Here is a 26,710-nt window from a genome sequence, read left to right on the forward strand (position 1 = left end):
GTCAAAAAAACCTATGTCTATATCCGTTAACCAATCAACACCCTTCTGTCAAAAAACCATTTAGTATCAATGGAATTTTTTACGATTTGGACTGAAAATACCCTTGGTTTCCAATACATACACATACATACATACTCCTCTACCCCACCCCCTCACACACACACACACACACACACACACACACACTCTCTCTCTCTCTCTCTCTCTAGGTCCTAAACAAACGATCCAAGCCATTCATTATTATGTGTAGTAAAATATTCCCCTAAAAAACAAGCTTAATCTGATACCAATAAGTGTTATCGAGCATCTTTAGGTATTAGATTTAGCTAATTTTTTCGCGGGATCCCTTGAATAAATGTTTTTCTTTTTACATATAATGAACGATTCGAATCATTTTTGCGGGATCTGGAGTGGGCCCCACACCGTAGATCTGTGCATGATTGATGTGCAATTAGTCGGGTTTTTCTTTTAAATGTAGAGATTACCTCCTTGTGATTATGCAGTTGGTTGGGTTCTTCTTGAAAATGCAGATTACATCCTTGTATTTTAAGCCTTTTGCACATCACTCCTCTAACACTAAGAAATGACCAATTCATTTACTCGTAGTTTTCGGACTAAAGTGCAATGCTAACACCGTTAATGACAGATGTTAAAATGATATGCCATATGTCCTTTTTATATACCTTCCTAATTTGACAATGATTAATATTGTTTTCCTCTTTTTTCTAATCTCATGTCAAACTCCATAAAAATTTTAGTCATACAATTATTTTAATCTCTGTTATTATTCTTTTGCGATTTATTTTTTACAATTTCATCCATAAAATTCTTTCTTTATCCCTGAAATCAAAACTTGTTTGAATCAGGGTATCATGTTCAGCTTTGTAATAATTTATTTTCTAAACGCAACTGTGCCTAGTATGAGTAATAAATGTTGTCATGAGAAATGACTTGGCTCAATAGAATTTAGGGAATAGGGAATTGATGTTACTTAACACAATAAATAAGGACTCGACCAACGATACTACTTAATTAGCCAAATTCTTGCAGCTCAATAGGAGATCAAGGTTTCCAACTATTTCTTCTTGTGTAATAAAGATTTTGTCTGTTTATTTGGAGTTATGTTTATTATAGTTGGACTTATATATGGTGCTTACGAAAAACGTTGTTGGATTTTCTTATTGTTAGAAATATCCAGATTGATGTAATTGTCATGACCTTACTGCTAATGATCAAAAGTAAAAATAGAGAAATGATAAATACGCAGAATTAAGTATTTATTCCCACTTTACGAGACAGATCTCTGCTTCGGATGAAGGGGAGGGATAAGTGTTGAAGTTGGCATCAATTGTGTCACTCTATATATGACCACAAAGGGATTTCCCTGATTAGGGAAAATCAGGTTTCTCTCTCTCTCACCCAGGGAAAATCAAGTCTCTCTCTCTCTCTCTCTCTCTCTCTCTCTCTCTCTCTCTCTCTCTCTCTCTCTCTCTCTCTCTCTCTCAGGGAAAATCAGGTCTCTCTCTCTCGTCCGAGAATAGGAAGGGGTTATTATCGAGGTGAAATTTCACCGAGAACCTATCATCTATGTCTGTTTTTTACAAAGATCTCTTAACGTTTAAAACCGTCCAAAAAAAACCTGTCTATAACCGTTAAACAATCAACACCTTTCTATTAAAAAACCGTTTAGTATCAACGGAATTTTTTATGATTTTGACTGAAAATACCCTTGGTTTCCAATACATACACGTACATACATACTCCTCTACCCCTCCCACACACACTCTCTCTCTCTTTGGGTCCCAAACAAACGATCCAAGTCATTCATTATTACGTGTGGTAAAACATTTTTTAAAGTATCCCCTAAAAAATAAGCTTAATCTGATACCAATAAGTGTTATCGAACATTTATAGGTATTAGATTGAGCTAATTTTTCGCGGGATCCCTCGAATAAATGTTTTTTTTTTTACATATAATGAACGGCTCGAATCATTTTTGCAGGATCTGGAGTGGGCCCCACACCGTAGATATGTGCACGATTGATGTGCGATTAGTCGAGTTCTTCTTTTAAATGTAGGGGCGCTGCTATTCGCAGCCCTTTATTTTCTCCCATAGCCCACTACATTTCGGTAAATGGTTGTTGAAAATCATAAATAACATTTTGGTAAATTGCTGTTGAAAACAAGATTATATTTCGGTAACTACATGTCGAAAATATGTTCAACTTTCGGTAAACAACTGCCGAACATACATTTTCGGTAAATAGCTGTTGAAAAAAATATTATATTTCGGTAATTGGATGCTGAAAATATATCTCAATTTCGGAGGTGATAGCTCGCGGGGTGGAGAATATGCCGGAATGATTCTACGAATCCGTGGAGGTGAAGCGGACCTATGCAACCGATTTGAGAAAGGGCTACGATAGACATTTAGCATATGCCCTGCACAAGTTAATTAAGCAGACTAGAGGGGCTATGCCGCCGCCTCGTTCACAAACAGTCTCGTGGGGTTATGCCACCTCCACGGCTATATAATAAAAATAATAAGAATGCAAATGATGCTCAATTTAGCTTCATTAAACCTCAAGTCGAATGGGTGGCTCAGTTAGAGGTATCCGCCAAGTTGAGTTCAATTTACTCAAAATGAAAAATAAACGGAGTACTTACAATGGTTTGTCGATCCTCCAAATAAGCTATATAAAGAATGTCCCCGGCAACGGCGCCAAAAATGCTTACTGCCACAACCTTGCCTTCAATTATAAGATTGGAAAACTCCAAGCGTAGGGCTAGATCGTCAGTAGCATAATAACCGGTAAGACCGGGATCGTACCACATGAAATTCAAATATAACTTAATCAGATTGTAGGTTTAATAAGGTGGTTTGTGGTGTTTCAGATGGCCAACTTGGTCTTGCTTTAAAAGGTGGAAAGGCTAAAGTAACAGATTAGATAAGAGCTTAATAAACTAAAAGTGGCAAGTCTAGCGATCGTCTAACCCTTGACTTAATCCGTTACCGGTTCTCGATTATAACTCAGGCAAGAGTCACGACCTCGTGCTCACGCCCGGAGAATTTAGCTTTAATGACTACGTTTAACGAAAGATGTGATTAAACGGAGACGAACCAACTTGTTTTTAATATTCGTCGAACACATAGGAGGCCACGAGCCCTCGGTAAGCTTTTTGCCAAGACCGCTTGGCCAAACATCTTACAAAGGAGTTAACACCCCTTGTTTAGACCAAAAATGCAAATTAAGCTCTATTCCGAAAATCATGATTTTAAGCTCGAGGACTTGAGAACCAAGTAACCACCTAAGTACTCGGGAAAGATTACCCCGAGACTTGGCCTATCGACTACTCACACATAGCTAAAGCATAAAAGAAAGCATAAAAATGAGACATGATTTTTAATCGATAAAAACGAAAACAAACTTGCTATTATAACGGATCGAAGTCGTACGAACAACTTTAATTAACGAGAAATTAACACACGAGAACAAACTTACTTAAGTTCTAAGGAAAATACACTTGAAAAAGCTTAAAGAGCTTTAATGGAGGAAACACTAAAGTTAATAATGGGTTAGCTCCCAAAAGAGAAAGAAGAAACCCCTATTTATACACAAGAGGGCTTCTCTCTCTGCAAAAAGCCAGAAAATATCTCAAAAAGCTACCTATTAAAAGAAAGTTTCCATAAGTGGAAAGTCTGAAAAAGTAAGAAAAATATCTGTTGGCGACAAAAGTTATCGATACCTAAAGGACAGGTATCGATAACATCACTCTGATGATCCCTCGTAAAAAATAGTTATCGATACCAAGAGCAATTGTTATCGCTCCCCTTGCTTCTGGACAAATTTTGGACCAAGATAGTGTAAAGGTATTGATTACTTATTCAATGTAATCGATAACATCAGGTTCCTTTATACTTGTGGACCAAAATGAGGCAAAGGTTATCGATAACATCCACTTTGTTATCGATAACAATCTGCAGAAATTGCAGACTTCAAGTTTCATTTCAGAAACTCTGCCATGGCACCTCCCCATCTCTTCCGGGAACATTGCCAATTAACTCGAGGGACTTGGTAGTGCTGCATATAGAGGCCTCGGGTACTAGGGTACCCTCAAGGGTCATTCCCGCTGGGTTTGGCTTTCAAAACCGCTTTATTTGCACGTTTTTACCTACAAAACTCAACAAATTACCTTACGTGCAATAAGTGACTTAAACGAATAATTAGACATAGAAAGATCACAATTCGAAGGATTTGAGCACCAAGATTGTGCTATCTTGTGTGCTTATCAATGGTCGCTGGAAAATAACCAGAGATCGTCACCAAGAAATATACTGGAGGTTGTTGTTGGCATATTGCCAGCGATAGTTGCTGGACGACCTCTGCAGGTATTGGCAAACATGGTCACGAAATATCGTGATGCAAGAGATGAATTTGAATGAGGGGTATAAGCGAACTGTTCACAGGGTGGTGGACTGGAAGTGTTTCCAAAATACAAGGTGGATTTGTGATATTACGAAATTGCAATAGTGGACCCTGGATAAATATCCCTTATAAAAATTAGTCTCAAATTCACTATAGATATTTGAACCAAGCCTAGTCCACTAACATTTTTAGCAAGTCTACAGCCCATTATTTTTTTTAGCAAGTCTACAGTCCATTATTTTATAGTTTTTGAAGTGTGAGGTCTATTCCTTATCTGTAATGGGAAAAAAGTACCCTTACATAAAATTATCTTCTCACATTATCGTCAGAAAATTGGCTAAAAAAGATACCGGCATCAAAGGTCCGCCGAAAAAGTAGGTGGCACCACCATTGTCGGGGTTGGTCGCCGAAATCAAAACAACCGAATGCATCAATTTCTTTATTCCTGTAATGATTGGAAATTTTATTCCTGTCTTATATTTATGTCTAGTGAAATTTTTTTCTTGAAATCGTGTTTAATAAATGCACCACTAATTTTTTAGTTGGCCACTTGCTCCGTCGCTATATGATGACTACCCAGTAACTCAGAAAGTTGAAGGGTTTTTTTTTTTTTTTTTCCTTTAATATTGTTGGGGTACACCCTAGTGTGATGGGTGTGAGTGTAGGGGATCTCTTCCCCCTTGGTCTAAAAGTGCAGTGTGTGCAGTGTGGTGTGTGTGTGCTGAGACAGAGAGGGTGAGGGAGAGTTGAGCGGTGAGAGCTCCTCCTTCGGGAGGAGCAGTGCTCCTCGGAGACGCCGGAGAGCACCTGAGTGAGGGAGTGAGAGAGAGGAGTGGGGAAGCTAGCTTGTGGCTATGTGGGGGTGGATTTCTTCGTGAACCTTCCTGTATAGCTGTCTTCGTGTGTGGAGCTGTGAGAGCTAACGCCGGTCTTGATGTACCTGCAGAACCGGAGGGGGATGTTTCTTCGGGAAGAAGCTCCGACGAACTTGTCAGTAAGTGGAGAGGAGAAGAAGTTTAGTGAGAAAATATGCTAGTAGAGGGAAGAGAGTGCAGTTGTTCAAGAGTTCAGAGCCCCATTTCTTAGTGGTGTTACTCTTCTATTTATAGGCGAAAGGGGTAGAGTGTTGAGCAAGTTGGCTCTACTTTCCACATGTCGCGTAATGCTCGGATGGCGTCCTGCAGCAAGGTCATTTAATGAACACTACTTCCTAAGTCTTACAGAGCCACATGGGTCGATGTCAGAAAGGTCACATCGTTCAGAGATGTCACTTCGAATATCAGAAAGGACAGCTTGCTTATCACAAGATATTTCTGGAAGGTTCCATAATTGCCTGTACTCGGTCGAGCTCATTTCTGACATACGAAGAATCCCCGAGCATATGGTGTTCTTTCCGAAGAATAACACATCCGAACAAAGGGACATCCCGAGCGCTTTGGGAAGGGTTACCGAGCGAACTCAAGTATATGTACGTTCGGATAGGGCACATGACGTTCGGGAAGAACCACGGGGACCCGTCTATCCTTCGGATGACTGATGACGCAACGGGCTGGAGCTCATCCCCATTTACAGATGAACTGAGACAGCTGGGCGATGGGATAGCGTGAACCTTTATCCCTTTTGCTGAACCTTATGAACCTTCGGATATTTCGGCCCCCTACAATAGCCCCTCAACTCTTGCTTTTCTTGCTCGGATGAAAAGGAGGAGTTGAATAGAAGTTGGCCGAACAAAAAGTAGATCCGAAGAACGAATGACTGGAGGAACTGTTGAAGTTGAACGGACGAAAATGTTTGGAACTTGTGGATGTGTGTTTGCAGCTTTCATTAAATGCTTCTGTAACTGCCGATTTCAAACAATGCCAGGTGTCACGACTTCATTGGGTGGTGGTACGGCACGTTTTATACCTGCCACGTGTCATTCATCGAGCGTTACATCAATCTCCTGCCCAAATCCAACGGTCAGGGTTTGAGATCGCTTGGAATTCTGAGCTCAGTATAAAAGGATGGTGGTAGGAGAGAGAAAATCACTTTCACCCCCATTCTCGATCGCCTTCCTTGTTCAAGCGCCACTTCAGACCAAAAATCGCCAGAAATCTGCAAATTTGAAGGTTTTGATCACAGATTTCTCTTGATTTTTAGGTATTTTTTCAAGTTCTTTTATATGTTGACGCATTTTGATTATTTTCGAGTGCTTTTACCCCCTCTAAGTTGGTTTTTTCCTTTTTGTTTGGGCTGAAACTGTCGCCTGATTCCCCAGATGTTCATGTGTTCTTCCGAACACATGTTCATCTTCAAATCGTGTTCTTCCGAAGACGATGGTACCTTTAAGTAGGAGCTTCTCCCAAAGGAATATTCATTTAAGAAGCTTAGTGATTTGTATTAAGCTTCTTAATCAATGTATTTCCATTGGAGAAGCTTAGGGCACCCGACCCTGTCCCTGAACGGTAGGAATCCCTTCTTCGGAGGTTCTTCCGAAGGGCGCTCGTTCGGGAAATAACCGAGCAAACCTTAGGTCTCTCAAAACAACATAGAACACCGAACATAGGCACTTAGACTCCTGGCCATGCAAATCGCTAACGGTCTCATCCCCTGCACTGATTTGTTTCTAGGTATGGAATCTTCGAAGTCAACCTCTTCGGGCCAATCTTATCGGTCGGTGGATACCGGAGCTTCGGATTTTGGTAGATCTGATCCAGAATTAGCCGAAGCTATAAGAGATTTCGCCCGGAACTACCGAACGGGGTCAAGTGGCAGGGTCCCCGAAGGAATAGAGGGAATCGACTACCCCGCCAGGGTGACTCCTCTCCGAACAATGGGGCTAGACCCCAACATTATAGATATAGATAAGTCATCGTCCGAAAGAGAGCTTCCTCATGACGAAGCAGAAAAGGGAGAGGACGCCGAGGGGGCTGACGAGGCCGAGTCGGAAAAAGAAACTCCAATCGCTTCGTCAAGCCGAACGAACAAGGGAGTGGGCGTCGTAGGGGAATCTTCGTCGCAACCTCCGAAGGCAAAGAGGAAAATTGTTCCACTGGACCCCGACGTAATTCCCGACCGAATGAGAAGGGACCCTTGCCCTTACTTGGAGTGCTTCCAAGACAAGAAGAACCTGGACCTCTTCCGAGCCGTATACGATGTCCCTAACGATGTGATTATCACACTGGTTCAAGGCCACCGAATAAGATACAGTGACGAACTCGTCACCGTTCCCTTGATGGCAATCACGGAAAGGGGCCTTCGGTTCCCGATGCACAGAGTTTTGAGAGAGATCCTTCACCGTTTCAATCTAACTCCGTGCCAGTTGAGCGTCAACTCCTACTGCATTATTCACTCGGTAATCATCCTTGCTGAGGTAAAGATGTTCCGACTCGAAGCCTACCATTTTTTCGAAAATTACATGATGTCGAGAAACGTTCGATATTCTCGGTATTACCTCTGCTCCCGGAGGAAGATGCAAAAGATCATTCCCGAGGGCATGTATGACTCGGAGAAATGGGCCTCCGACTACGTTGAGGTTCGGGGAAATTTCCAATTCCCCGAACCAGAATATGGCCAATTTGAAATCGCCACACGAAGGGGAACTCCGAGTAAGAACAGTTGTCCGTTATTTCAAATGTTATTCCTTCTGTTGCTCCTATTATACTTATCAAAAATTTAATTAACGACCTTGTGTGCTTTTCTTCGGCAGATACCACCAAGCTCAACAAGGTACTGTTAAAGGCGGCGAGTGGTTGTGGTCTTGCCGATTCCCTACTCACCATCCCAGCCGAGGAATAGGACGCCCTAACAATCCTAAAGTACAAAGCTACCTACGGAGGTTGGATCCGAAGAAAGGTGACCGAAGAGCCTGAGTAGTCTTTTGACGTTGGATCCGAGGATATTCCAGAAGAGCTTCGGCCGAGCGTCAACAAACCTCTCTGAGGGACGATCCGATTACCTACCGAGAAAGAACCCTTCGGCGAACAAGAAGACATGCCTCTAAGGAACATCAAGGAAGTTCTCCAGAAAAAGCTGGAGGAAAAAGAGAAGGAGAAGGCCCAGCTTCTGAAGGCTGTGGCCCCGGGGGCTTGGGGCTCGGCTCCAAGCAAGAAAACCCCACCCGCCCCTCCCTCCAAAAAATGACCACTGAGCGACCCTCCTTCTCCGAAGAAACCTCTTGCCAGCAAAAAGACAAAGGCGGCCCCGAAGGGGAAAAGCCAGGAGGTTGAGCTTCCGAAGGGAGCACAAACAGAGGGAGAGAGGGAGCTGGCTTCGGATCTGGACACCCCATGGGTGCCGAACTTCGTTACCCCTAGCAAAAAATAAGTACTAAAATCTGACAGCCTCAGGGAGGATCCCTCCCTGGCCTTTACCCTCCATTCGGGGCTGGCTTTGCCGAGGGACATACGGAGTCCCCCGTCTCTGAAAGCAGCCCTGAGCGAGTACTATTATCATGCTGGAAGAGTAAGTGAATTTGCACTTATAATGATTATCTGTTGATTCGTTCTATGTCGTCGGAATAACTTTCATTCTGTTTTGTTTGTAGGCCACCCAGTCCATAATGAGTGCCCAACTTTATCTCTCCGAACATGACAAGAAGTCAAAGCTGCTGAAGCAATTGGTAGAGTATAACAAGGGCGTTGCCGAGGAGTACAAGAAGGGCCTGGAGCAATCCGAGCTCGTGCGACAAGACCTGGAAGTTCAGGTTACAAATCTGAATGACCTAATCAAGGGGCTGCAAGAGTCGGCCGAGCAAACGAGGGCTGAAGGAAAAGATGAGGGGCTAGCTGAGGGGAGAGCCCTTGGGCGAGAAGAAATGAAAAAGAAAATGGAAAAGGAGATGCAGGGGCAGTATGAGAAGGGGTATGCCCAGGCTAAGGAGGATGTGGCCGATCAAATTATTGAAGTACAGGCCGAGATTAAAGAGGGCCAACACAAAGAAAGCTTAATGCTCGGCTATAACAGGGGTTTTGACGATGCAGGCATTGAGCCTGATGATGAGAGGAGGAATCTTGTAGAAGTACCTCCCCTCGCCCCTGCCGAAGCTGAAGCAGAAGACGCAACAACTGGTGCTGCCGATTCTACCAAAGTACCAGCCCCTGCAGATGCTCCAGCAAATTGAACTGGCTTTCTGTTTTTTTTTTTTTTTGCAATATTGTTGGCTCTGAACAACTAGAACCTTGCCAAACCATTCGATGTAACTAAAACAGGTTGAAGGCCCTTGGTGAATGATTAACAATCTTCGTTTTTCGTTTGACCAAACTTGCAAATTGTCTTTTTGTTCGGAATGGATTTATTGTGTTCATTGTGTTTCCAAGTAAAATTTTGCCAAGTCTTTCTGTTCGGATAGAGTTTATTGTGTAGCCTAATATAAGCCCCCTGGCTTAGTGGATGGTCATAGTGTAGAATTGAGAATCCAGTAAGGCAAACAAGTGGGTACACAATAGGAGTATCAGTCACCAGCGTCGAAAGTAAATGGTTCTTCCGAGGGAAAAGTCTTGAACGGTGAGAAATTGTTCCGAACAAACAGTACAGTAAATTACAAGAATGTTCACTGAACAAATCATCAATGGCTTCGAGATTTTCACCCGAACAAACAAATCATCATGGGCTTCGAGATTTTGACCCGAACAAACAAATCATCATGGGTTTCAAGATTTTCACCCGAACAAACAAATCATCATGGGCTTCGAAATTTTCACCCGAACAAAGGAAGGGCTAGATGAGATACCCAGTTACATGAATAAATAGAAAAACAACTGAACAATTAAAACAAACTTGCATTAAATACATGACGTTTACAAGCGTATTTGCCGAACAAAAATGTAAATACAAGAGAAGAAAAGTAAAAAGGGGGGAAGGATGCCAATACTATCCATGGAATTTCCTAAGTTTTTTAGCATTCCACGGATTGGCAATTGGCGTCCCATCCATTTCAGCAAGCTTGTAGACACCATGCCCAATCTTCTCCACCACTCGGTAAGGTCCTTCATAGGGATCCTTCAGTTTGGTTAGCTTTGACGCTTCGGTAACCATCCGAAGGACTAAGTCCCGGACGTTAAATGGACCAGCGCGAACATTGCGGTTGTAGCCCCTTGCAACTTCTTGCTGATACGCGGCGTGCCGAAGGTTAGCATTGTCACGTAGTTCTTCGGCAAGGTCTAACTTGGTACCCACAAGCGCATTGTTGTCCACTGGGTTAAAATTTTCCGTTCGAGCTGTGGGAATTAAAGTAGATAAGGGGAGGACAACTTCCATACCGTAGGCCATAGCAAATGGAGTACGGCCGGTAGACCGCCAAGGTGTTGTACGATAGGCCTATAAGAAGTGTGGAAGCTCTTCCACCCACTTACCGAGTTTCCGATCCAGACGGCGCTTCAGCCCCCGAGTGATGGTCTTGTTAGATGCTTTGGCTTGTCCATTACCTTGAGGATAGGCCACCGAGGAATTATGGATCGTGATGTGGCGCTTTGTATAAAAAGCTTTGAGGGCGGATGCGGCAGACTGGGAGCCATTGTCAGAAAGGATGGCGTACGGTACGCCGAACCTTGAGATGATGTGCTTCCAAATAAAGCGTTCCACGTCGCCTGCGATGGTCTTGATCATGGGGGAAGCTTCAACCCACTTGGTGAACAAATCTGTGGCCGTGAGCATATACTCAAATCCTCCAGGCGCCTTCGGCATCTTGCCTACTATGTCAAAAGCCCAAACCGCGAACGACCACGGATTAGTGATCATTTTAAGGGGGAAGGCAGGCTGGTGGATGAGAGATGCTTGCTTTTGGCACCGAACACAGAGCTTCACGTATTCTTCGGACTGCTTGACCATCTTCGGCCACCAATAGCCTTGCGTCAGAGCACGCTGTGCAAGGGACCGTCCTCCTGAATGCGCCCCACAGCTTCCAGAATGGAGTTCCTCCAGAACGGTTGGCACAAGGTCGTCGTGGACGACGCGCAGATCGGGGCCAGTGAAAGTTCATCGGTAAAGATTGTCGTTCGGATCCAGGAAAAAATTGGCCGCTTGGCAACGGAGTTTGTACGCTTCGCGCTTGTTCGGTGGCAACACCTGGTTCTTCAAGTAATCAATCACTGGATCCAATTGACTCTGTCCGAGGGAGATGGCCATGACCTGTTCACATGGTTGTTCGAAGCTCGGTTTGGCGACCTCGTCAAAGGTAATAGTGCGACTGCCCGAGGTCTTGTAAACCGAAGCAAGACCTGCCAGGGCGTCAGCATGTGCGTTATGTTCCCAAGCGATCCATTCCACTTCTACTCGGCCAAATCTTCCGAACAGAGCCAATACGTGGCTGACGTAAGCATTCATACGCTGATCTTTGGCTTGATAATCATCGTTTAAATGACCCACAATGAGTTGAGAATCACAAAAGATATGAACCGAATCTGCATCCAGCCGAAAAGCAAGTTGGAGGCCTGCAATCAAAGCTTCATACTCCGCCTCGTTGTTCGTCGCCGTGTACCCAATCGAGACCACGCTTTCATGCACAGTCCCGCTCGGTGACACAAGGACGATGCCCGCACCAGCCCCGTGAACATTAGAAGCTCCATCGACGGTCAGTCGCTAGGCGTCGCCGGAGAAGAGCTTCCATTGCCGCTTGGGTTTCTTTCGTCCAAGGGAGTACCGAGCACGGAGTGGCTCCGCAGGACGGCTGGACGGTCCCTCCAAAACCTCTTCTTCCTGAATCCGAGCTTCTTCAGCGGCTGTGGCCAAGGCATTGGCCTTGTCTTGCAAGCCAGGAGTGAGTTCGGCAAAGAAGTCGGCCAAGGCCTGACCTTTGATAGCTGTCCGAGGCTCAAACTGGATGTCGAAGTTAGCCAAGTCTTGAGAGAATTTCAGGATCTGGCTCGATGTGTCCGTCTTCCGAAGGACAGCTTTGAGAGGAAACTCAATGAGGACCACAATCCTATGGGATTGAAAGTATGGCAAGAGGCTCGTTTTAGCTGAAACGAGAGCCAATGCCAATTTCTCCATAGGCAGATACCTCGTCTGAGAGTCCATCATCGTTTTGCTGGAATAGAAGAATGGTTGATGCTCCATCCCCTCTTTCCGAACAAGAATCGCGTTTGTTGCATGATCAGAAACAGCAAGGTAAAGATACAGATCTTCATCGGGTAGGGGTTTGACGAGCAAAGGAGAGTGGGACAGGTAACTTTAAAGATTGCAAAGCCTGCTCGCACTCTTCGGTCCATACGAATCTGCGTCGGCTAGTGGTGATTGCTCAGAAAAACGGACGGCAGAGATCACTCGAACGTCGGATAAAACGGCTCAGGGCAGCAACCATTCCCGTAAGTCGCTGTACCTCTTTAATAGTAGTTGGAGCTCGGAGATTTTGCACGGCCAGGATTTGCGCTGGATCAGCTTCGATCCCTCGGCGACTTACCATGTAACCAAGAAATTTTCCCGAACTTACGCCAAACGCACACTTTTCGGCATTGAGACGAAGCTTCCGTTGTTTCAAAATAGCAAAGACCTCTCCCAAGTCCCGAAGGTGGTCCCGAGCGAACCTGCTTCTGCAAACCAGATCATCGATATAAGCTTCTACTTTTTTGCCGAGCATTCCAGGAAACATCTTTGTGATGGAGCGTTGGAAGGTCGCACCAGCATTCTTCAGGCCGAACGGCACGACCTTGTAGCAGTAAGTGCCCCGAGGAGAAATAAAGGTCGTCTTCTCCTGATCTTCCGGATCCAAAGCTATTTGGTGATAGCCTCGATATGCATCCATAAAGCTCAGGCGTTCGCATCCTGCCGTTGCGTCCACCATTTGCTCAATCCGAGGGAGGGGGAATCTATCCATAGGGCAGGCGTCGTTGAGGTCCGTATAATCCACACAAACCCGCAGCTTCCCGTTTTTCTTCGGCACAACCACCGGATTGGCAAGCCAGGTGGGGTATAGGACTTCCCGAATGACGCCAGCCTCCAACAGTTGATCCACTTCTGTCATTACAGCTTCGATATGTGTGGCGGACGAGCGTCGGACTTTCTGCACCACCGGCCGCCTACTTGGATCGACATTCAATGAATGCATGGCGAACGAAGGATCCACACCCGGCATGTCTTGTGGAGTCCAAGCAAAAACTTCGATGTTCCGCATGAGGAAGTCATACATCTCCTCGCGTTTCCATGCTCAGAGAGCTCCCAATTAAAAAATATCTTCCTTCGCCCCCAGGGATTGAGAAGCGTATGAACTCCTCGGTAGATCTTCGTTCGGCCGGCACTCCCACATCTTCGATTATAGGAACGGGAATGGCTTTCACGCATTGCACCTCCATACAGCTCTGTTTGTTTGTGACAGTGCTGATGTAGCATTTCTTTGATTGGATTTGATCCCCTCGGAGGCTCTCCTGACGTCCATACCATCCAATAAACTTTACCACCTGGTGAAATGTTGAAGCGACTGCTTTCATTTCGTGCAACCAGGTTCGGTCGAGTATGACGTTGTACGTACTAGGAGAAGCGACCACCACAAATTCAATTTCGAGAACTCGTGATCCCGCCCGTACAGGGAGAGTGATCAAGCTGAGCGGCCAAACCGGGGCTCCAGTGAAACTAACAAGGGGAGTGGACGCTGTCCGAAGTTGAACGGGAGACAATCCGAGACTCTGAAATGTTGAATAAAACATCACGTCCGCGCGAGCTTCCTTGGTCTATCAACACCCGTTGTACGGTTGATTTTTCAATAGCAACAGTAATGACGAGGGCGTCCGTATGAGGGCATTGAACACCTTTCAAGTCGTCGGATGAAAAGGTAATAGTACTGTCGAGGCTCGGATCCTCCCATTTTCGTTTTCCCGGAGCGCCAACGTTGCAAACGGATAAAGAGGCGACGGCTCTATCAATTTCTAAACGAAGCTCGGTAGCCCTTCCTTCGGAAACCAACTCTTGTATAACGCTTACAAGGTTGCCGATAATAAGGGGAGGTGGTGGAAGTGGATTTCGCCGAACGTCAATCCACTGATTTAGATGCCCCGCTACTGCTAGCTCTTCAAGATACCGTTTGAAAGGTGGGCATTGCGTGGTGTAGTGGCTGCGCTCCTTATGATATGTGCACATCCCTAGTCCGTGCCCGACGGTGCCTAAGAGTATAGTCGGCCAAACAAAGAATGGCAATTTGCCGATGATGTTGAGGAGTTTGTAGATTGGTTCGGTGAATGCCGTGTGCTCGGCCACGTACTCGTCTGGCCGTGGCTCCCTTTTCGTTTGCTGCCACGACTGTGGTTGAGGGTGCTGCGGGGGTCGTCCCTTGTTGATCGGCTTGTTGATCGTTTGGCCTGAACTGCCCTGGCCTCCTTGCCCCTGGCGAACGTTTGATACTTGCTTCTTCGGTCCAGTTATCTTGGCAGGTTCGGGAGCCTTTGGAGGATTTTGCTCGGCCATAGCTTCTTCATGAACGCAATCTTTCTCGATTATGGTCATGAGCTCTCCCATCGTCTTAGGTGGATTACGTGAGAGGTCACGGAACATTGCCGAGGTTGGATCCAAGCCGTTCATAAAAGATTCTGCCGCAACTCCTTGATCACAGTCGGGAATAAGATTATAGACTTCCCAGTAGAGCTCGGTATAAAGCCGAAGAGTCTCTTCGGCCGCTCTCCGTATGTTCACCAGCATAGACAATGTCTTCGGTTGAATGTTGCTGGTGACGAAGCGTTTACTGAATTCCAACTCCAGCTCGTTGAAGCAAGAAATTGATTTGGGCTTCAACTGGTTGTACCACAACATAATTGGCTCGCTGAGAGTGAGTGGGAAGATCTTGCACATAAGGGTGTCAGAAAAGTTATGGAGGCTCATAGTTTGTCTAAAGAGACAAACGAACGCGACTGCATCTTCTTTTGCCTCATAACGCTTCAGCTTCGGCATGACAAACCTGTCCGGTGGCCGCTCCTGTTGAATAGCGTCCACGAAGGGGGAAGCCTTTGCCTTCCCGAGCTTCGAATTATCTTCTTGAACTAGGGTTTGCGGAACAATAGGGAGGGGAGCGTCAACGGGCGGCTCTAGAGTCTTTCTTCGTTCTCGTCGATGGTGCCGGTGATGCTTTTTTTTTCGTTCGGTTGCTGAGTAGCTGGAACCGAAGGCGCACGTGCCTCTCCTCTTGAGCCCGCCAAGTGTGCATGCCGAGGCTGAAAACCTGGGTCGATGGGTTGGTACACGGTCGGCAAACCCGTGAACTGATCGTACAAGACAATCGTATTATTGTGTTCCGAACGGTTTCCTTTGCTGTCCGTTCTGTGGCGACTGCCAGAGTTAACCGAACGCCGCCCGTCGTGGCGTTCGGATTCGTGTCGTGATCGTACCAAATATTCCCGGTTGCTGCTGGTACGTGTGCGCCGAGGTGGATCGTTTAAATCCACGGGCCTCTTCCCACTTCTTGGACTCATTTGTCGTTTGGAACGGAATTGCGCTCGGGCTGACGCGCCCCCTTTATTGGTGCCGGCAGTGGAGCCTATAGCCGAGGATCATGAATTCTCGGTACGAATAACGCTTGTCAGCCGAGGTCTTGGAACTCCTTGGTCAAGACGTTCAAAGACAGTTCGTCGCTCGGACACGGCGGGTTCGGCCGTTTGGGCTGGACGAGACGGTCTGCTTCGTTTGCGGAGTTTGTTCGGTCGACTGGGCTCGGCTGGATGCCCGAGCACAGGAGTTGTGGTCATCCCGCCGTCCCGCTCCTCCAGCCGTTGTTGTAGCATGGCAATAACCGCCGCCTGACGCTTCTATTCGGCCAAGGCTATATCCAACTCGGTGGGTGGAAAAGAAAGTTGGCGGGCCACGTGGGGAACCGTCCTAGCCGTTTGACGGGGCTCGAGGTTGATAGACCCGTAGCCCTCGAACCTAAGGGTAAAGTTCTCTGGACCCGGAGGTGAAAAGTGTTGAGCCATTTGTTCCGTTTAAACGCGAGGAACAAACAGAATTTGAGATGATCGTATCAGGCCCTCAACTGGTTAAGAACATGAAGAACACAAAGAACACCCCAGAAGTTGTTTTTCCCCAGCGGAGTCGCCAATTGTGGGGGTGGATTTCTTCGTGAACGTTCCTGTATAGCTGTCTTCGTGTGTGGAGCTGTGAGAGCTAACGCCGGTCTTGATGTACCTGCAGAACCGGAGGGGGATATTCCTCCGGAAAGAAGCTCCGACGAACTTGTCAGTAAGTGGAGAGGAGAAGAAGTTTAGTGAGAAAATATGCTAGTAGAGGGAAGGGAGTGCAGTTGTTCAAGAGTTCAGAGCCCCCTTTCTTAGTGGTGTTACTCTTCTATTTATAGGCGAAAGGCGTAGAGTGCTGAGCAAGTTGGCTCTACTTTCCACATGTCGTGTAATGCTCGGATGGCGTCCTGCAGCAAGGTCATTTAATGAACACTACTTCCCAAGTCTTACAGAGCCACATGGGTCGATGTCAGAAAGGTCATATCGTTCAGAGATGTCACTTCGAATATTAGAAAGGACAGCTTACTTATCACAAGATATTTCTCGAAGGTTCCATAATTGCCTGTACTCGGTGGAGCTCATTTCTGACATACGAAGAATCCCCGAGCATATGGTGTTCTTTCCGAAGAACAACACATCCGAACAAAGGGACATCCCGAGCACTTGGGAAGGGTTACTGAGCGAACTCAAGTATATGTACGTTCGGATAGGGCACATGACGTTCGGGAAGAACCACGGGGACCCGTCTATCCTTCGGATGACTGATGACGCAACGGACCGGAGCTCATCCCCATTTACAGATGAACTGAGACAGCTGGGCGATGGGATAGCGTGAACCTTTATCCCCTTTGTTGAACCTTGTGAACCTTCGGATATTTCGGCCCCCTACAGGCTATCCCGGCAAGGTTTTTCATACTTGTGTATATGTGATTTATATACATAGTGGAGTTTTCCTCGGATCTCTCGTTTGTGCTTGGTTTATTTTGCGTGCTTGTGCTTAGAGGTGCGGAATCGGGGTCAGAGTCTAGACCCAACAGTGGTGTCAGAGCCCGAATTGCTGGTTCGGGGTCACCGGAGAATCGGAAGAAAGCACGGAGCATGTCCTAAGCTGGGTTCTCGGTTGAGCCATCTGAAAACTCAATCGGACTAGTAAGGGTTGTGCACCCCACTGAGACGAGTCTATAGGAGGTGACGGGGTCGAGTTTCGTCATCGGATGAAGGCTCGGGAGCCATTCGATCGCAGCAGGCGGAGGCGGCGACGAGTAGAGAGGCTGTTTTGAAAAGCCTGAGGTCGTAGATGATTGAAGATGAGTTTTGAGCACTGGGTTGAGTTCATCTCGAGGAGACGATCACAGATTGGGGTAGCACGTCGCCGAAAGAGCTCAGAGGCGGCGATAATGACTGGTCAAAGACGGGGAGTACGGTTTTGAAAAGCTCAAGGCGGTGGTTGCTCGGATTGAAGTTTGGAGCACAGGGTCGGATGGGGCTTGAAGAGACAATCACAAAGGTGGTCGGAAAGTCGCCAGAGGTTGCCGGAGGAGTGCGCACGCGCCGGTCAAAGGTGGCACGTGCCGGGCGCGTCAGATCTAGTCGCACGATTGTGTTACACGTGCTGGTCAATTTTTCCCTTTTTCCCTTGTACCGGTGCTGCGTGGAAAAAGAGGAGAAAAAGGAAAAAGGAAAAAAAAAAGGGAGGGAGGCAACACGTGGAGCTTGGTCAAGAAAAGCTGTCCAAGGAAATGATTCAGTGTAGCAGGAGCCACAGGAGCACGCCACGTCAGCAGTGCCACATCAGCAAGGTTAATGCCAACAGGTCAGATTTGGTTTTTTGCGATTTCGAGGCCGTTTGGACTCCATTTTTCGCATATGAGTAGTTAATTTTGACTATCTCAACGTTCCGGACGCAACTACGCGCTCCATTTTCAGTTTGGAGGCTCCTAAGCTGGTGCGAATGCTTAGTGGAGCAAAAAAACGCGTGTTTGGAGGCAGTTTGGGTTGCGAAGAGGCTTGGCTTGTAGGCAATTATACATTACATTCGAGCGGATTTGCTCGTATGGTAATGACACGGGCGCTTACGGCTTGTTGTAGCAAGGATAGTCGGTGATGATCTGTTACAGAGCTGGTAGACAATGATACATTATATTCGGGCTGGTCTGCTCATCTAATAACTGACACAAGCGCTTACTGGAGTAATAGATCGATTCCGATAGAGATCCTAGATGTTGGGGAAAGCCTGGAATGGAACGGGAATGGACGAGTGGTAGGGAGAAGACCCGAAGCGATCTAACGGGAGTGCAAGGAGTTGACAAAAAATGACTGAAAAGGACAATTGACGGAGCAGACTTGCAGGGATTGGAGGTTGATCGGGGCAAACATGCGCAGAGCTAGTGAGCAAGGATACACTCAGGTTGGTAGTGACACAGGCGTTCACTAGAGCGATGGTTTGCGGAGATGATTGATAGGGATCGGAGGCAGTCTGGTTCAATCGGGATCGAAGACCTATTATCGGGAGTTGCAGTTGTGATTTGGACTGCATGAGGATGATGATGGGCAACCGATACAGGCTTGTGGAGTTTACAGACAGATGGAGCTGATGTTTGGTACAGAACAAGCAGTATGGGTTTATCGACAATGAACAGGTTGAGCAGCAGTTGCGACTCCTCGTACTTCGTGCCTATCCCGTGTGCGTGGATACGAATCAGGAAGTGTGCGGGATACCGGCCACGTGATGATTGCTATTGCTTGCGGGGGTGTTCATTGGAGCTCCGGACAGGGGGATTAAGATGGAGACACGACGACGTATCGCAGGATTCTTTTCCTTCTGGGATTTGGTGACTGGATACTCTCCAAGATATCCGGCCGCATGAGGAGGAGAGATGGAGTCACGGATTGTGTCCGGTGATTGGGCACGGTGCGTTCGGGGTTCAATCACGGAAGATCTGGTCTTGCATGGAGACACTCATTCGAGTAGTGTATCCCGGTTTGGGGTACGAATGAGTTCGAGTTTGGCAGTGACACATGCGCTTGACTAGAGGGGCAAAATGGGATTGGCGGACGCGGATTACAGCATCCAGGGGTTGATGCGAGCGCTCAGGCAGCAGAGGAGCGCGTATAGAAATTGACTTTGCTGCGGACGTCTTGGGATTGAGATATGAAGCATCCGGGTTTGGATGCGGAGCACTCGGTTGAGGGGGTGTTGTGTATCAGCGGTGTTGCCGATATGAGCCACGGATATCTAGACAAGTTTTAGCCTCCTCGCAGGTGATGTGTGAGATTATCTGGCGAGTGGAGCCTCTAGTGTGAGCAGGGGATAACTGTGGTGCTAGAGTGGCAGATTGCAGTCGGACAGCACTGTGGATCCAGCGATTACCCCACTCAGGTGTAGGGAGTGATTGTTGGAGTACACCCTAGTGTGATGGGTGTGAGTGTAGGGGATCTCTCCCCCCTTGCTGTAAAAGTGCACTGTGTGCATTGGGGTGTATGTGTGCTAAGACAGAGAGGGTGAGGGAGAGTTGAGCGGTGAGGGCTCCTCCTTCGGGAGGAGCGGTGCTCCTCGGAGACGCCTGAAGAGACTATCGAAGAGCACCGGAGTGAGGGAGTGAGAGAGAGGAGTGGGGAAGCTGGCTTGTGGCTATCCCGGTGAGGTTTGTCATACTTGTATATATGTGATTTATATACATAGTGGAGTTTTCCTTGGATCTCTCGTTTGTACTTGGTTTATTTTGCGTGCTTGTGCTTAGAGGTGCAGAATCGGGGTTGGGGTCTCGACCCAACAAATATTGTATACATCAACGGAGATTAGCGGTGTTACTATGTTAGTCCATAGGAGGTATTAGAAACTATCCATAACCCTGAATCACTCATAAAGTTGAAGTTACTTGCTAGCAATGTGTTCCTCATCTACATTTTTACTACCCATCGGTTCAACCCGACCTGTGGTTTTAAGTTGTTACATTCCCATAATTACAAACTAAATATCTGAAGTTAAACAATGGACTAAATTTTCCTTTTGCTTAAAATTTAGGCAGAGGAAAGAGAGATTCATTGAAAGAGAAACGTGATATATATATATATATATATATATATATATATATATATATATATATAGAGAGAGAGAGAGAGAGAGAGAGAGAGAGTCCGGATCTCCTAAGGGATCCCGCACGGTCTTACCGTGCGGGGGACTCCCCTTTTCCGATCGAATTGTGACGATCCGAGCCACTCAAAGTGATCAGAACGTGATTTTAAGGGCACCCTCTAGAAATCATCAAAAAAAAATGATCAAGAAGGGGTTGATCCGAACAGTTTTTTATCGAACGGTTCAGTAAAAAACTATTCGGATCAAGCCCTTCCCGATCATTTTTTTTGCTTATTTCTCGCGGGTACTCTTAAAATCACGTTCTGAACACATTGAGCGGCTCGGATGGTTGCAATTCGATCGGGAAAGGGGAGTCCCGCGCGGTAAGGCCGTGCGGGATCCCTCATTGGAAATAAAGTGTGTGTGTGTGTGTGTATATATTTACATGAGAAATATAGTTCCATAAGCATCTAGATTTCCAGAGTTCTAAAAAACAAAGGAAGAACCAATCATACTAAAAACGAGAATCCACGCAAAACTCCGGGATGCAAGCTCAAGGAGCTAGCATGAAGGACTTGAGTCTGATTTATATAGCTTCCGTAGCAAAACACACCAAGGCATGAGCGCCGCTGATGTCTTTTTCACGAACTTGGGAATGAGGCAGCACCAAGATCCTCGCTTGAGAAACGAAAACAAACCTGGCCAACAAGTTGTGCCTCAAAAAATGTCCCTTTTCCCTTACAATTCCTCACACGAGGCGTTGATTAAAAGCAACAAGTTTTGCCTCAAAAAATATGCACACATATGTTCCCGTCCCACGATTTTGGACCAAGCAGATGAAAAACAACCAAAAATAAAATAAAATAAAGATACTAAGGAACCATGCCTCGTCAAAAAGGACATCATGCATCTACTAGACTTGAATCTTCATCTCTTTATCCGAAGTTCATTTCTGCTTGAGGTGATGCACGTCGAAGTCTTGTCAATTCTTTCACAATCCGCAATTCATCAGCAACACTCTGTGATTTCAGCTTGATAAGCATTGTGTCCAGCATCGGTGACTTGGCTAACAGAAACGTGATAAACTCCAATTCAAGCTTTGTGCCGGAGACATTTTCCATATCCACTACGCGAAGTTGATTCAGAGAGACATCCGAACAGCCATGCACTTCCGAAAAATCTAGATCTATAGGAATAGCAGAAGTCGCACCGGGAAATGCTTGAAATTCAGACAAAAGAATAACAAACTGTCTTAGCCTTCGTATTTGCATTTACATATTAAACACAGAAAAGAATTAAATCTGTCACCACTTACTTCAATAGTAATTTTTGCCAAGTTCGGAGAGCTTCTGATTAAGCAAATAAGAACAGAGACCTCATCTCGCTCCCCAAAACAAATTTCATTCAACATGATATGTTTGAGGTTGTTCAAAGTTGTTGGAAGCCTTGCTGGTACACTAGATGCAGCTATGCCTTAGAAGCAAAAGAAAAAACCATAAGAACCGAAGAACATTGATAAATAAACAAAATAACATGCGTTGCTGAGCTAATCTTACCTTAACATAGCAATAGTCCAATTCCAGAGACTCAATTACAGGTACGTTCTCAAGAAGCATGACAGAGTTAGATGTTTCTTCTTTGCTACAGAATCGCTGCTTTCTATTTTCATTCAAATATATTTCTACGTTTGCAAGACGAGAAGTATTTGTGAAGCAAATAGATCTGAAATGGCCCTCACAGTTTACTTTTTTAAGATTTGGACCAACAACTTCAAGGGAATGTAAACTGGTGGAGCTATGAAGTCTCAGGTCTTCAAGTAGTGGGCAATTGGAGATCAGACTTGAAAGTACGTCATCAGCAATGACAACGTCATAGAGATCAAGGGAAATGAGCCTGGTAAATCCTTCAAATTCAGGAAGAGGTTTAAGAATACAAGAACGGAGTTTCAAATGCCTCAGTTGCAAACACGAATATAGAGATGATGGCAACTTATAAAGTTCCCCCCGCATTTTGTGAAGGGTGAAGTCTTGGATATCATTGCTTGAAACAAAAAGTATCAACAGATCAATCTCAGAACAGCTTTTTAGTCGAGATAAAGAGAGTGTGAACTTCATTATTGGTCCACGGTGATGTAACATGACTTGATAAATAATCATCATGAGTTTAGTATGTGTTGCTTTGGACAAATCTCTGTAGAACATCCGATCAAATACCAGTTGAGGAAGTTTCACCCACGCATATCTCCATTTCCTTGACAAAATACTTGTCCTCACTGCATCTTGTAGAGGCAAACACATCAAGATTTTATCAAGTATATTGCCCGGAACATGACTAATTATGTCTGAAGTTGAGTCACACATTTTCGTTTCGGTCTGGGTAATGCTTCAACTACCCATTTTCTTCATGGAGTTGACAACTCTGATAACCAGCAAAAGCAACCGAATCAAATAATTAAGCCACCCTGCACGTTTTCCCCATACATGACCCTGGCACAAAATAAAAGAACAATTAGGAGTAGCTGTATATCACATCCCCTGCTATAACATCCTATTACCAAAAATTGCAGTAGAGAAAGAAAGCATAGAAAACATTAAGACAAGATTCCCCTAATTCATAATCTGGAATACCCCATCTGGCTTTTCTGCTTTTTAGCTCAGCAGTCTGGTACGTTCTATGCTACATGGAAGCAACTATTTCGCTAACCCTGATAAACCTCCTAAATAAAATACTGATTAGTATCCCACCGGAAATTTCAGTTCGAAAAGCTGCCCTTTTACTCTGGCATCACAATCTATGCAACATAAGTACACACCTTCTAGACAGTAATCAGCAACTTGCTACCACACACACACCTTTTAGGTATACCTGGGACTACTTTTTCGTGCAACCCACAAATTTTCAATCAATGAGAGTGAGGGTATTGTTCGCCCTCTCTCAGTGAGGGAGAACAAAATCGGACTCCCCTAGGCTGTTAGCGCAGAGTCTGTGGACCACTGGGCTCAAAAGCTCGAGGTTGACAGAGAAAGAGCAAAGACAAAAATTCCAGGAGGATTGTCCCAGTTTGAGAAAGATCCTAATCTCTAAAAGGGAAGAAACCGGCTTGCCTTTGGCATTTGTAAGACTTAATTGGGTGTAATTTGGTAACAAAAGATCTTTAGCTGTAGTGGTGAAAGGTGTTGAGATGAAAATAGACCGAATAGTGTTTGGCCCAAAAAACTAATGTGTGGCAGTCATTTTCCCTTTTGTGTTTTTTTTTTTGTTTTTGCTGGCAAAAGAGAACAGAGAGTGAGCGCTGGTGTATGTGCGCTACGGTGAAAAAGGGGAGAAACCGTGAGTGCTGTGTGTGTTTGTGTTTCGGTGGTCAAGACACAAAATTGGGGCAGCCATATATCTCCTTTGTTGAAGCAATTTGTACCAGCACATTCGTGAGATTTTGGGGCAGATTTGATCTCGGTTTCGGGCTCCAACTTCGGCTGTTTTGGAGGGTTTGAAAGCACTAGTTTGGTGAGATCTTTCCACTATTTTGTTGTATTTCGTCTGATACATTTAGGGGTGCGTGAGATCCTAGAATATCTTTGGAAACCCACTTGTAAACCTTTGGTGAAAGTGGAAATTGCTTTATCTCTTCCGTGGATGTATCCGAGTTTAGTATTATGTGTTCTCTTTTTGTGCGTTGTTTATTGCGCGTGTTTAATCCCATCAAAAGGTAAGGGAATTCTGTAGTTATCTTACTTACAAGCCACTTGTTAGATTGATTGTGAGAAAGGGAGAGAAAAGAGAGCATCGTGGTTTCTCACCAACTGAGAACGAAAAAAACAAAGAACAAATAATACAAAGTACGGAAACAAAACAACTAGTGTACAAATAAAAAGAACATTATTAATCTTTGACTACAAAACGATCATATGTGGAAATTGGGAGCATGCAGTGCAGTACTACACAATTACTAGATTACTCGAGATCTGAATTTACGTACGCGTGGAAACTGGTGGAGAACACGTATGTACTGAGCAGCAACAAGAAAAATACTAGCAGTTGTACGTTAACGAGGTGTGGTTTCGACTTTCGAGACTTGACTTGAGCTGTGAAATCTGGAAGATGAGGGCAGAAGAGACGCCCCTTTTTCCCTCTGAAATCACTCTCTCTCACTCACTCACATACTAGAGGGGTGTTTGGCTGCTTGCTTTTTGCCTTTTCTACTCCTCATTTCCACATTTTTGGTGTTCATCCTTCCCAACTAAGTTTCTCTGTGGAAAAGAATCATAGGCTTCCAATAATTTTCCACTTTACTTCACATGAACATCCACTTTAGTAAAGTTGGCTTTGCTTTCTTATTAATTGGACCAAAAAAAGTTATTTATTTATTTAATCTTCAAAAGGGTTAAAAGGGGTGACCTGCATAGCAATCCCCCATTTGGGGTAATCATAGGAGCTCCTAACCCGCTGTGAAATGTTTGGTTCGAACCATAACTACTATCCGTGCATGGAGATAGACCGTCACCACAACACCACCTCGATACAAGATAGAATAAACACCACTCTCATTATTGACAAGACTTTGACCTGAGCCTTCTCTTGGGGTGTAAGGTACCTTGCCATTTAGGCTACCACCACCGGTGGTATTGGACAAAAAATGGTTGGCTTTGCTTTTCCTTTCCTTTGACAGTGTAGCACTACAACAAAATCGGTCAAAGACGATGAATAAAATTCTTCGCCAAAACTTTTGATGACGAAAAATTTTGTTGCCCAATTTCCTTAGCTTATGTTTCACATGGAAGGGTTGCCTCCAATCCGCAATGAATTTTTTCGTCTGGCAACAATTTTTTTTTTGTCGCCAAAAACGATCAAATTAGGAAAAAAATTAGTTCCACTTTGTTGTTGCCCAAACTCAAACTTGAGGCCTCACGTTTCCAAATTATACCCCTCCCACCACTACACCACTTATCACTTTATTAATAATTTGCAAAATTTAATATATACTGTATTACTATTATTTACTATAATTTTAAAAGTAATCTATGTATAATATATATATCAATATGTATTATTTATTTAAAATACATCGATTTTTTTTATTTCTATGTATTATTTATTTAAAATATATCGATTTTTTTAAAAGGTAATGAGGGTTGCATTTGCCGTTGAAAATTTTGTCGCCAATTTGGAAAGGAAATCAAAAATTCGTCGCTAGAAGGTACTATTTGGCTCGGAAATTTAAAATTCGTTGTCAATTTGGCGAGGAAATCCAAAATTCCTCATCAAATGTCACCATTTGGTGATGAATTTTGGATTTCAAATCGCAAAATGGTACTGTTTGCCCACGAATGTTGGATTTCCTCGCCAAATTGTTCCTTCTTTGAGACAAAATCTCATTTCCTCACCAAATTGGTCCAATTTGGCAATGAAATACTATTTCCTCGCCAAAAGGTACCATTTTGCGACAAAGTTTGGATTTTGTCGCATAAAGGCATTGACAAGGAAAGAGAAAGAAGAGAGAAACAATTCGAACAGTGGAAAACAGTGACAGGAACCTATTGGGAAAAATATAAAGGAAATGAAAACTATTTTCTCTTGTTTGGTTTCAGACTTGAGAGGAAACATAGAGGAAAATAACAAAGTCAAGAATTAAGCACAATGAATTTTCTTTTACGATTTTCTAGTAAAAGTTTTTTTATTTTATTTCCACACATATGCACTATTAATGTAAATTATGGCATGCAAACCTGATATAATAAGTCTTCACTCTGATAAACACCCGACAAAAAAAAAAAAACCAAAAATTAATATCAATATGAAAATGCTGATTAAAAAAAAAAGGCCATATGAAAATGTACTACTTTAAACAAGAGGGAGAGAGAAGTTTTTTTTTTTTCTTTTTCCAAAATGGTAAAAATTTTATTCCGAAATCAACACAACCGGATACATCAATTTCTTTTTTCCCCGTTAAAATTTTATTCCTGTCTTATGTTTTGTGTAGTGAATTTTTTTCTTGAAATCGTGTTTAAGAAATGCACCACTAACTTTTTAGTCGGCCACTTGCTCAATCGCTAGCTATTTCTGATTATGAATCACCGAGTAACTCAAAAAGTTCTTTTTTCTTAATCACCAAGAAAGTTGAAAGTAATTTTTTTTTTCAATATTGTATACATCAACGGAGTAAGTATGTAAGTCTATATAGAAGGTATCAGAAGCTAAGTACTCTGAATCACCCAAAAAGTTGAAGTTACTTACTAGCAATGCGTTCCTCATCTACATTTTATTACCCACCGGTCCAAACCCGGTGTGTAGTTTTGAGTTGT

General features: G+C 44.5%; 1 protein-coding gene across 7 annotated transcripts in view; it reads right to left on the reverse strand.

The window, feature by feature from the left end:
• The window catches only part of LOC131310480 (F-box/FBD/LRR-repeat protein At1g13570-like), a 79,683-nt gene that overhangs the window by 52,229 nt on the left and 744 nt on the right, over positions 1-26,710 (reverse strand). The window contains exons 1-3 of one of the 7 annotated variants that reach the window (XM_058337520.1): positions 24,453-24,625; positions 22,770-22,872; positions 21,968-22,683 (exon numbers count right to left, since the gene is read on the reverse strand). In XM_058337520.1, the coding sequence (XP_058193503.1) occupies positions 21,968-22,612 (645 nt within the window). In that variant the 5' untranslated portion in view covers positions 22,613-22,683; positions 22,770-22,872; positions 24,453-24,625. Of the gene's footprint in view, positions 1-21,967; positions 22,898-24,387; positions 24,626-26,710 lie in introns of those variants that run through there. The other 6 variants (XM_058337519.1, XM_058337517.1, XM_058337514.1 and 3 more) reach the window with 6 other exon arrangements.

This window comes from Rhododendron vialii, chromosome 12a, assembly GCF_030253575.1.
Source record: "Rhododendron vialii isolate Sample 1 chromosome 12a, ASM3025357v1".
NCBI classification, from domain to species: Eukaryota; Viridiplantae; Streptophyta; class Magnoliopsida; order Ericales; family Ericaceae; genus Rhododendron; species Rhododendron vialii.